General features: G+C 42.9%; 1 protein-coding gene across 1 annotated transcript; it reads right to left on the bottom strand.

Moving 5' to 3' along the window:
• Nucleotides 1–794: 794 nt before the first annotated feature.
• On the bottom strand, nucleotides 795–12222 carry si:ch211-13f8.1 (probable GPI-anchored adhesin-like protein PGA55). The gene is made up of 10 exons (XM_008292532.1): nucleotides 11712–12222; nucleotides 9927–11152; nucleotides 8370–8436; nucleotides 7134–7286; nucleotides 5167–6341; nucleotides 3412–3562; nucleotides 2846–3065; nucleotides 2198–2310; nucleotides 1855–2045; nucleotides 795–1669 (listed from the first exon to the last, which is right to left on the bottom strand). Exons 2-10 carry the CDS (start codon nucleotides 11116–11118, stop codon nucleotides 1476–1478), a joined length of 3456 nt encoding a protein of 1151 aa, XP_008290754.1. The 5' UTR covers nucleotides 11119–11152; nucleotides 11712–12222; the 3' UTR covers nucleotides 795–1475.
• Nucleotides 12223–12635: the final 413 nt, after the last annotated feature.

The following is a 12635-nucleotide window of genomic DNA, read 5'->3' as shown; positions in this document are numbered from 1 at the left end:
AAAATAATAATAATAACGAGGAGGTGTAATTATGATGACGATGCCTTAATTAAATGTGATTTCTTTATCGGTTAATGCATAAATATATAATAATAATATTATTAAATGTGCTTTTGTGTGTGTCACTGTTTGCGTCGGTGGTGGTGGTGGTGATGGGGGGGCTTGGCCGACGGTTCTTCCCTCCCCGGGGGTCCGCGGTGGGAGTCATGGCTCAGGGAGATAAAAGCGTATCGGCTTCTGGTCGCATCAGATAAAAGAGCCGAGCATCAACGGTGACATGCTATCAGAACCCGTTCAGGACAGCCTCAATGGCAGCAGGTACATCCTAATAACGGATCCTAAACACTGTTTTTTTTCCAGTCAAGTCATTTATGAAATGGAACAATCAACCAATCCTCTATAGATAGATCGATCGATAGATAGATAGATAGATAGATAGATAGATAGACGGGAAATCTCGAAAAATCCCGTTTTCAAATCCCACGATGATCAGTCACGACCTTAAAACAGTCACGCTGAAGCAGAAGTCACGACCTACATCCTGTGCTTAACAGATTTCCTTGAAATAATCCCTCTGAACTTTTTTTTTTTTTTAAATAGCTAAGCATCCTCCAATGAAGCTGTCATTGAACCCTATTTGTTTTTTTAAATCCAAATTTCTGATTTAAAATGTGCAAATCAATGATCCTAATAAACCTCTAGAATCAAGAAGTCCAAATGTCAAATGATGCCCATTTGAAGGGATGCAACACCATGTGGATGATTATTTAATTAACCGACTGCATTCCAGGATGAAAAGTTTGACAAAATGAAACACTTTTTATTTAGAAGCATGTGGGCATCGAGTTCATAGAGAACAGGTGACACAGCACAAGCATAAGGAAGGGACCGTGCAGACGCTGATGCACTGAAAACAAATATGATAAATGCTTTTTTTCTTTTTTTCCTTGCTTGTGCACAGAGTTCTTTAGCGAGGAGGGCTCATGCTAACATGTGGCACATCCCTAAAGATCACGTGAAAAAATATACAACATGACAATTTACACAATTTTAAAATATGTTGTAGAGAATTTAGGACGCCATACATTGTGTGATTTAAAGAAATAACAATGGGGTTGTATAAATCTTTCCCTATTCATCTAAATCTGGCTATAAAAAACTAACTGTGCTGGATTTTAATTGTTCTAACTACTGATTAGAAATATATTCTGAGTTTCTAACTATCATTGGTACTGCTGTTTGGTTTTGTAATTTGGTTATTTTTGCTACACTTGCAGTGGCACATCATCTAGCATTGGTTTGCATTATGAAAACTGAACCTCTAACCCTGTTGTTGCATGTAAGCGTGTGTGAAGCTGCACTGGACTATATGTCACATCTATATGTTACAGTCAATCCGTTGTGTCTGGAGTGGTCAGTTACTATCCGAGAGAGAGAGAGAGTGGGGGGCGGCGTGCCAGGTCTGTCCGTGCCTGTCAGCGTTGAATTCGTCGGGCCGGCATGATCCGAAGGGAAGCGGTGCTCTCCCGGGTCATGAGCCGCGTCACCTGGTCCAAGCTGAGTCCAGCCACGGCCTCCCCGTTCACCTGCAGAATTTCATCACCGATGCCGAGGAGGCCGATGTACGGGCCTTCACCACCACCGTCGCCCACTTTCTCAACATAAACACCTGCAAGCAGGAGACACAAGGAGGGGATTGTGTTATCAGAAAATGAAATAAGAGAGGATGCAGTGAATTCTATTCTATTCTCAGACCACTAGTTTGACTGTTGGGCATTAAACCAACCCTGTAACTGCAAAGTCAAACTCCAGATTTTAGAGTTCACAAAGAAAACACAGATTGAAATAAATCACCTGTGTCTGGTCGACCTTTGCCTCTTGAAATGACGAAACCAAAAGGACCGTTTGGGGGTTTGATGAGCTCCAGGAGGAGAGTTCCATCAGGGAAAGCCTGCGTGACCCGGCCAACGGGACGCACCATCCTCGAGGAGAGTACATCTTCAACGCTGAGTGCCCGGTGAAGGTCGAGCTGAGGGCTATCAGGGCTGTAGAGGCAGAAATGCATTATTTTAGTAAAGCTGGTACAAAATATATTTATTAAGTAAAACAATGTACAATTTGGTGTTTTTTATATATTCATCAGTCATCCCTCTTTGTTGGTCTGTTTTTCTCTAATTTATTTGTTTTTGATACCTACCTGGGTGCCAGGCCATACGGTATCTGCACCTCTCCAAGTATTGTTGAGCGCTCTGTTCTTCTCTCTAAACTCTGCACAGAGGAGGCTTTACGCAGTTGGGCCAGTGGCAGCACCTAGTGGCAAATGAGTGGCACTGTAACAAATTGTCATACTGGCAAAAATTCACCAGAACAGCTTTTGGAACTGTAATGCTTTGTCTTTGCCACCCCTGTAAAACTATCAAGAGCCTGTTTGGCAGCACAAAAAAAAAAAACCACACACATACACATATTATGCTAATGCAGGTTGTGATTGGCTGGAGCAGGAAGGGGTTTAATCCTGTTTAGAGTATTCTTAAGCAGTAAAGAGGACAACAAAGTTGGCTAAGATACAAAGTGCAATACGACACATAACTTTAAATTTGTGCTCCAAGTGTCAGGCAATGAGGTTGGTAACGCTTTGGTTAAGACTGCTGCAGTTCACTTTTTAAGCTTGAAACTTTCTTCAGGGAGAAGTGGAACTTTAAAGACACCTAAATTATATTGATTCTCTCAACTGCCTCCCCTTTTGGTGTAAAAAAAAATCACATTTATTTGATGCATAAATGAAGAGAATACAATGGCAGAGCAGCGCAGCAGTCCTGACTAAAACACAGAAAGCGTTGCTGACCGTGTGCAGCGTCTGCAGTGAGGGCGTCCTCTGTATGCGGATGGTGGGCTGAGGTCTGCGCGTCGGGCTCGGTGAAGCTGAGCTCGCCCGGGGGGCTGTGGGGATGCTGAGCTGTTCCATGCTACTGGAGCGGGCTCCTTTCACAAGTCGACCAACGCTGTTCAGGCCGATGGAAGAAAAGAAGCGACGCAGGAAGAGCTTGGGCCGTCCATCCACCTTTCTGTAGAAGGAAAGTGATAAATGTGCTTTAAATAACTGGACAGTAATGTAGTAGTAATGTAGTAATGCAGAAACAGGTACATGTCAAACTGAACGACCATTCAACACGTGTGGGATAGGGATGCTTTAACTGTTTATGCACACTTTGCTGATGGTTCTCGTATAAATGACTTTAATGACTGTAGCTTCTCATTACCAAAAGAGGGCAGGGTTGTCTTTGTATTTGCAAAATATCTGCAACAATAACATCCTGTGGACAGTGGGTTTCTGCTGCGACTGGCACGCTCAGGTCATCAAGGAACAGTGTTGGTGGGGTAAGGATTTATTATCTTGTTTTCTTGGCTTACCTGGACCCGTCAGTGTTTTCCTCCCATATGGCCTCAGCTTTCAGATGTTCAGCTCTCAGCAGCTCAGCTCTGAGATCTTCAGCCCGAGACATGGCCAGGCCCCGCAGAGCACGGCTCTCTGAACCAGGACCAGCGTCTCCACTCAGACCTGCTAACAGAAAGTCATAGCTGTACTGAAGCAACTAGTAAATTTATGTGAGTACTCTGCTCAAGTATTGTTTTAGGTATCTGTACTTCACCTGAGAAGTATAAAGTAACACAAAATTCTACTTTACACTTCCTTTCCACTATAGATCAGACAGACACATCATTTTCCCCCCCACTGTTTATTTGACAGTTAGAGCTACAACTGGGCAATTATTTCTCAAATCATTAAATGTTTAGAACAATTTCTGCTCCATCATCACTGATTTGCATGAAAATGTAATATCATAAAATGTAGATATTGATAGACATTTGCGAAATTTCATCGATCTGCTAAAAACTTTTTTTTTAAAAAATTGCCCATTGACCCACTTTCAGCAAGTTTTTTTGTTTTTCGCACATTAAAATTTGAGACTATGGTTAAATATCCTAGAAACTATTAAAGATGAAAGCCAAGGATTTTCACAGTTATTTCTAATCACGTCATTGATTCAGAATCTAAGCAGATTAAATAATCTACGTGAGTTTAAATGTAAAAAAACGAAGCTGTCATGTAAAGTCCCATCTTCAAACACGCATTAAAAAAGAAATAGATAATGAAAAAGTTAATTAGTGATGTTTTCTGAATCATATGTAGTTGCACGTCACAATAATGCAAAACATAACAAACAGAACACTATTTAAATATGAAATTGTCTTTTGTTTAACTTTCATAGCTGATTGAGCAGGTATGACAAGTTTTACCACAAAACAAAAGTACTGGTAGATGGTCTCATCCAAGTAGAACAGAGCTCTGCAGTTTCAAAACGGTTCTCCAAATATAACTAAGATAATTATTTTTTTGAATAACAGCCTCATTACATTCTGAAACAATGGCACAATGAGAAATAACATTGAAAATGTCATGATTTTATCTTTACTAATTCCTGAGATATTGTCACCCAAACATAAATTTCATTTGCTGAAAGTGGTTTGACAAGAAAATTTTATCTAAACATTATCTCAGAAAGTCCTAAATATATCAATCTAAAGTTTCACAGATAATATTTTATATATCCATAGTTTATGATAAAAAGTTTTAAGCAAATCATAGATGGTTGAGTAGAACACCCCCGATGATTTAAGACGGAATAACACAATTACTTTGCAGATAAAGAATCTTCATTTACTCATAAAATGTCTTTATCTTAAATTAGAAACTAAAACACCCTTAGTATACAAATGAACTAGAATTAGTTCCATCTCACAAGCATAAAAATGTTGACTGTGTTACTACAATAATAATAAAAAATTATATTATGTGTAATAATATAACATTGCTTTTGAAAATGTAGGATATTGTGCTGATAATACTTCTGTGCTGCTACTAATGTAAACTTCTGATTGCAGGACTTTTACTTTGAACAGTATGTTTTTACATTCCATTATTCCTGATATGACAGGATTTGAGGACTTCTCCTGTAGCTGTTTTTCCACAATATCCACTCATGTGAAAGATTACCATTCAATCTAACATAAAGAGGATAAAATGCAGCTTCACACATCTCTACACTGTCCTCCACAAGCACTGAGAGCTACTACAGGCTGTTCTCATCCCCAGTGACCACTCACCTGCTCCGTCTGGAGTGGCGTCCCAGAGTTCAGCAGCTGGCAGGTCTGTGGGGAGTCTAGCAGCGGAGTACCTCAGAGTGGAAGGCCGGATACAGGGCACTGAGCTGCTAGCTGCAGCCGCCCCCTGGGTTAAAGACACTGGAGACTCCCTTCTTGACTCTGGAGAGTCCAGGAGGGACTGAGATCCGCTCTCTCCTCCCTGACTTGAGGCCACCTGGAACTGAACCGAGGACTGACCTGCGGCAGAGCGATTTCTTGAGCTCGACTTCAGCGCTGACTTGATGGGCAGCGATGGAGGAGGTGACTCCCGTAGTCCTCCAGATGCTTCCAACAGACGTGGCTCCAGAGCAATAGGGCTCCCAGGAGCAAATGAAACAGCTCTGCTCAGGTTGACCCTATTCCTTGGATTTGAGTTACGCCGCTGAGCCCATGACGGGCCGTAGGGGCCGTGTCCAGACTCCAACCGACTTTCTCCTTTTCTACTCCGTCTCCTAAGCTTCCCAAACCCTGACGACTTCCACCCTGTGCTGCTTTCTTTATTTTCCCCCAGCACGTAAGCTCCGACAAAGGTGACAGTAAGAGGAGCTTTGGGACGAGTGCTTGCCTCCGCTTTGTTCGAAGGCGCATGGCGAGGAGGTGCTTTCCCCCGTGGCTCTTCAGGGTTTCCAGACGGCAGTGGCTCAGCGTTTTGTGGATCTGAAGGTGAGGAGACTGGTTGAGGTTCCCTGACTACGGAGCCGCATGCCTCACATTTCTTCACCAGCACTATTATCTCTTTAATGACTGTTGTGGTTTCAACACTAACACCCACGTCTTCCTGCTTCTGTGAAGAAGGCATAGACACGCTTCTGTGGCTTCTGCTTCTCTCTGAGCCGCTGCTGCTAGAATCTGTGTTGCTTTCTTTACTCTTGGATTTGGGCATCCCAGGCCTTCCACGCTGTCTCACTCTATCCAGGTAACGAGACTCTGCCTCTTTCTCTGATTCGTCCTCAAAGCGCACACGGGTGGGCGAACAACCGTACCGCCTGGATCGACCTCCAGAGTCACCGGGGGAAGTGTCTCTCTGAGTGGGGACGAGGAGGGGACCAGATGCAGTTTGAGGCGGAAGGTCTTCTTTGGTTTGAACAGCTTTCTGCACTCTTGTCGGACTGGGAGATTCAACCTGCTGCTTCTTTCTGCAGGAAACACCAGACACGTGCATATTACAGACATTGCAAAGCAGCAGAGATTTGTCACTGTGCACACTTGCATATTATGAAAGTGAAGTCAAATTAAAGTAAAAAAGAAAGTTGAATCACAGTCATTTCTCAATGTCAAACTACACTGACATAGAATGCTAAACTGCTCTAGTCGCCACTCATTCATTTTCTAAATAAAATAACATTTACATAATGTTAATGTTACTTTAATAAAACATACTGTACACGTAGTGGCCACGCCTGTCACAGACCAGGCTTGTTGTGCAGCCATGACTGTAGGATCCATTGCAAATACTCCTAATCCTAAACTAAGTGAACTCTTCCAGCTGTTGAAAGGGGATTTCAGGGGCAAAACTGCATTATGTATGAACTATTACATAAACAGAATAAAAACCAAACATTTTAACATTTTGTCCGCGTTGTGTTTGTAATTACAAAGCACGGTCAGGTTTCGAAGCTTTAACTTATTGTCAGTTATGCAACATTAACGTTGCCAAAACAGGCCAAGTGCAAGAGAACGATAGACAAAGCAGGAGAGAGGAAGTTTTCTGAATAGCAAAGAGGGACGTGAGGGTGAAAGCTAAGTGGTAAGCAGAAAACATACAAAAAACTGCAAAGAGAACTTTTTTTTTTTTTGTCACACCCCCAATTCAAATCCATGCACACATTATGCAAAACTGCATAAACATAGGTCATACACTTTAAAATGTAACTTCTGAACATGTAGAAGAAGTTAAAGCACACATAGGCATTTTTTATCCAGCTTACACTGAGGCTCTCTGATCAGAATGAGAGCGTCTGCTGGGTCGGTCGCCTTTAACGTGGTTGGAGCGAGCTTTGAGTCTGGCTCGCTCCAGAAGACGTTTGGCCTGCTCGTGTCTTGGGCTTAGAGGTAGTTCATCGCTGATTACAAGCAGTGACCTGATGATCGAGAAATAGAGAAAGAAAGATGCAAATGAGTACAGAGATAAATCATTTAAGTAACAGCAAGGGGATGGATAGAGTTGAGTGCATTAGACTGTATCGTCATCTGGGTTTGAGTAAACTGAATATTTAATGAAGTGTTCAAATATGCAAAGCTTATTTTGTGTCGAGAAATATCCGGCAACATCATATTCCCCGCAGATTGACTTAACACGGAGTGAATCAAGCTGCGTCTTCCTAAGCTGTCTTATGTAATATCAGATAGATAGACCGGGGCGTGGCCACGGCAGTGAGCAGCAACGAGAAACGCCACCCATCCATCTATCCTTATGCCCAGTAGCTAAGCTGCTCTGCATTGTGCTTCATCGTCTGTACTTGTCTTTATCCCCTGGCCCAGTGATAAAGATAGCATGATATACTAGCCGTGTGGATTATCCTTGCAGTGGCCTGAGCGTGATTCATTCTCTCCTGTGTGTCAAGACGAGAACACATTGTGTTTCAATAGATTACACTTTGTAAGTGTTTAGTTCCAGCAGTGACATACACGGTATAATTAGCACCCACTCTTGGTATGTCACGTGCAGCTGTTTCATTTTGCAGTTTGAAGCGACGGTTAAAATAATACCCTCTGTGCCACCATCGCATGGGTCAAACTCTGTGTTGAAAAACTGGGAATTTAGTTTTTTTTGTTGCTAAGTTTCAGCTTATTTGGTTTTCAAACTTAAAGTATGACTGCTTCAAGGATTTTTATATTTTTTAACAATAAAAAGGCTGCAAATCTCTTGCAAAAAAGAGCTCCATTTTATAATCCTATTTGGATAAAATATCTTCCTCATACTGTTATTCATGTATTTTTCTTTTGAATATATTCTATTTTCTATGCACAGTACCTCTCACCTCGTCCTGCTTTCACAATGCTTGTGTGACTGTGCACAACTCGTTTGGCACTGCAGTTGCTTCAAAAAATTGCCTCCAGATTGCCACAAGTGGAGTTATGAAAGTGAAATTTATGAGGCGAGGGTATAAATAGTCCATAGGGGTAATATATCACCACCCCTGCCAAGCCGTTGCATTGCTCACCTTAAGTAGGGTTCAAGTTCCTGAGCAAGAATGACTGAGTCTGAGCTGTCCAGAACACCGTGGGCACCTGCAACCAGCATGAAACAGGCAGAAAAAGAACAGATCTGAGCAGATGTGAACAGAATATAATCCACATTAAAAAGTTTTTTTTTTTAAAAGGATCTCTAGCCTTTATTCAGATAGCACATTTATTCACAGCGATGTTCAGTTCTTATTTAGCGTCTGCGTGGGGGCAAACACAGCTGCCAAGAGAGCCACCGGCAGTGATGTGACCTACACAGACATCTGGGTGTTAAAGTGATTCGGTCCGTGTATGATCATAAGGATTTTCATAAACCTTCATACCATTAGATTCCGTGACATTCTCATAGGTTATCCCCGACTGATCCTTAATGTAACTCAGAAAAAAAAACAAAAAAAAAACACACAGATTATGCAACCGCTAAGAGATAAAAGCAGATTTCCCAGAGACAAGAGGGGAAAAAAATCACCTCATTATCACGGACTTACCTGCATGTCTCACACTCAGCCTCGACCACACACTCAAAACACAAACACACGGCACACATATATGATATTGCAGATACACTGCGCGGGAAAATACTTAATCTGTCATATTACAAGCATCCATTAAAACACAGTCAGAGATACAAAGGCTGGGACACTCCCCCCACGGCTCCGACTGCTAATAATAGCAACACCCTCATGCACATCTGCACATCTGACATCTGTTCGGCACTGGGAATCAGCCAGGTTACATGCAGCATTTCAACACAACATGCTAGACAGACAAAGGCTTGTGTAAAACGCTTTGAATGGCCGCGACTGCTGGGGAGCACTCCGAGAAGGGAATGTGGTTAAAAAGTTTTATAAAGCTTTGGGATGTCGTTGGGGATAAAATATGCAAAAGGGACTAAATCTTCTGTTTCCATTCAAAATGCCAACACGCCACCTGAGCTTCTGAACTGCTGCACAAACTGTAGTTTCAGTAATATCCAGCTTACGGTATTCGACTGGAAGTTACAAGAGATAATCAAGAGCTGTGACTAAGCCACTTGTACAAAAAAATAAAAAATAAATAATAATCCAAGCCTTGACTCAGCCTGTATGATGCATCATCTCAAGTGTATCTGAATGTGTTTTTGCTTGTCCCTTGATTATTTTTTGTTGAAATAATATGTTGCATTGGCCATATTTAGAGTTTTATAGCATGTTGAGAGGCGTCACACTTTCAGACATCTGTTCCTAAACAAACTCGTACTGAAACCACTTTAAGATGGTGAAGAGTGACTTTTAACTTATTTCATATTTAAATCTCTTCTATTTTTTTATTTTTTGCTGTTTATTTTGTTCTTTATTCTACATTGCACTGAAGAAGTTGCTCTTAATCTCATTGTACATGTGTATAGTGACAATAAAGGCATTCTATTCTATTCTATTCTATTCTATTCTATTCTATTCTATTCTATTCTATTCTATTCTATTCTATTCTATTCTAACCTTTATGGTTTCTACATTTGATGTTAAAAATATGTTATTTCCCCACAAGAAACTTACCTTTCTGCTCCACTCTGTGTGCTGTGTCTCCATAATAACCAGCACTTTCTCCTCCATGTTGTTCTCTCTCCTCCCTGCAGTTCTGTTGTCTTTCCCTTAACTTTGCATAGGCCCGTTCCTTCACCTTCACCCTCTCATCAGCACAGAGCACGCTGCTTTGTGAACACATGCTCTCCCAGCTGTCTGAACTGCACAGCTCTCTGCTGGGATCGCCCATGTCCGTCTCCTTCTGCTCACACCTGTCCAGGTAGCACTCCACACTATCCGAGTGTTTGATTTCTGACGATGCTTCGCATTCTTCCGCCGCAGCTCCCACGTCATTCCTGCTGCCCGTTTCGGCCGGTTTAGTCTTCCTCTGAGCTTCTGCCAGTGCGTCTATCTGAGTGTAGTCCTTCAGAGGTAAAGTGGAGGATGTGCTGTGAGGGCCCACGCCATTAAGGAGCAATGTCTCTGGTCGCGCTACTCTCCAGAAGCCCTTCGGAGGTGCCCAGTGTCTCGTTGAAGAGGAAGAAGTCGAAGGTGTTGTAGAAGCAGAGGCGGCAGCAGGAGTGGAGGAGAGCACAGGTAGAGGAGGAGGAGTGGACGGGTCATCCTTACTGCTGCTTGAGTTGTCAGAAGACAGAAGACTCTCCAGACTGGTGCCCTCCCTGAGTCCACAAGGCTGCTCAGTCTGAAAACTGACCTGGCCTTCATTTTTGTCTGATGTCTTTTCTTCAGTCTCCTCTCCACTCTGCTCTGTTTGTGCTTCAGCCGGAGGACTGTGGATCTCCAACCTCACCAGCACCTCTACTTCCTCCTCTTCATCACTGCTGCTTAAGACCTTTGCAGCACCTGATCGCCAGGCGGAAGCAGGAAGAGGTAGCTGACCTTTGGCTCTGGGACGCTGTCTGAGAAGGACCTCAGAGGAAATCTGCCCAACTGGGCTGCTCACCGGCACATCTGGGTCCAACCTTTCTCTGTCTCGCTCTCTGTCTCTCCCTCTTGTCCTTCTCTGTGTGAGAGACTTCACCTTGGTCTGGAGCGCGTGCACGGCCGAACTCTGAGAAGGAGGGAGTGAGGCGTTCAAAGAGGGTGTCGGGAAAACGGGCTCGGGGACCGGGCCGGTGATGAGGCCCCAGTTGATGGGGATCCCGGTGGGTAAAGGGGAACTGGATTTTGCAGGGATGTTTTCAGAGTCTTTCTCTTCCTCCATGAGCTGGTCATGCACAAAAGAGTCCAGACAGATTCTAAAGACAAGGAGCAAAATGTTACCGTTTTTTTCATACACAATAAAGACCAAACCATCCCTCTTACATCTGCTCTACATCTCTGTAACTTTATTTCTGATGTACCAGGTATGAGATATGTAATGGGGATTCAGTCACGTTGCCTTATCCACTGATTACTTTGCAGGGCACGGGATAATCCTTTAGAACGAGAATAAGCAACTGCTGCCTGCAACTGAGACTCTACACAAATAAGCAATATCATATCTGAATATTTGTCTATTTGTCAAGCAAAAATCAATATTAAACTGACATGTTAACTGGAAATGTGTCATTCATTCTGTAGAAAAAAACAAAAAACAAACTGAGAAAGCATTCTGAGTAATATTTCAGCATTAGGAAATTAAACTATTTTGAAAGCTTGTGTCACATACTGTCAGTAAATATGCAAATCAGCCACATGCAAGCCAATCTAACATATATAATTAACAACATGAACAAAGTAACTTCTCGACACGCTCACATAAGACAGATTAGCCATCTATTATTAAAAAGCTGACACACACAACGAGCAGTGTACCTGGATATTTCGTGAGGACTTCAAAACACAACTCCAGCGTTGACCATCATGAGAAAGTTGCCATAAATTGTGACTCAGCTGCACAAATTAAAGTTGCCCTAAAAAAAAAGAACCTGCGCCAGATATGGCTGCATGAATCCTCAGGTCGGTTCACAGCATGAGCAAGAAGAACAAGCAACTGTCCCCGCGGGATAAAAAAAAATCAAAATCAAAATCAAATAAAAGAAGATTTCTCCACATCCTAGGTTGTGTTTCCACTCACTGTCTGCAGAGCTCCCAGTCCGAGCAGTGTCAGGCGAGCCAGCGGTCTCTCAGTCATGATTGGTCCGGTAATCCCCTCAGAAATCAGTGGGATTAGACAAAAATGGAATACAAAAATGCCTGCTTTAATTTCGTCCTTGCCTCGCGAACCCGCCGCCGACAGAAGCTCGCTGTTGCGTAAGTACAGTGCACACACACACACACACCGATTCCCTCCAACCAGTAACAAGCCAATGAAAAGGAGGACAAAATAAAACTAAGATGGCTCTGTGGGCTCCCGCCTAAATGGGATCTTCCCAGTATCTGTGCAAATCCTGGGTTACTTCGATGATCCTGATGTATCAAAGCACGCTGGTGTGTTTCCCAGACTACAGGCCTATATTGTCTCGTAAAAACAACTGTCAGCTGTTTTTTATTTGTCAATACAGCTGATCCCTCCCTCCGTCTCCATGTATGCCAGCTCTCCCTTTCCCTATCTCTCTCTCTCTCTCTGTGTGTTGTTGTTTATGTCCACGCGTGCACGCACATGCGCTCGTGCACAATCAGCCTAATTGAGACAATGTTCTGCTTGCCAGTAGTCAACAGTGCCCAGATGTGCACAGACTCCTGCAGATGCTGCTCAGTTTATGTGCTGGTGGCTGCACGTGCGCTCACTTGGCAACA

Source organism: Stegastes partitus, unplaced genomic scaffold, assembly GCF_000690725.1.
Source record: "Stegastes partitus isolate 25-593 unplaced genomic scaffold, Stegastes_partitus-1.0.2 Scaffold815, whole genome shotgun sequence".
Taxonomy (NCBI): domain Eukaryota; kingdom Metazoa; phylum Chordata; class Actinopteri; family Pomacentridae; genus Stegastes; species Stegastes partitus.
This window is presented reverse-complemented; position numbering and strand designations above follow the sequence as displayed.

Bases quoted from the DNA above. Each gene is read 5' to 3' on its own strand.
- si:ch211-13f8.1 (XM_008292532.1), bottom strand. From the start codon at position 11,118: ATGGAGGAAGAGAAAGACTCTGAAAACATCCCTGCAAAATCCAGTTCC. The intron at 3,563-5,166 runs GTGAGTGGTCAC...ACTTTCTGTTAG, and splicing joins CGCCACTCCAGACGGAGCAG to CAGGTCTGAGTGGAGACGCT. The intron at 2,046-2,197 runs GTAGGTATCAAA...CTGCCTCTACAG, and splicing joins CCGTATGGCCTGGCACCCAG to CCCTGATAGCCCTCAGCTCG.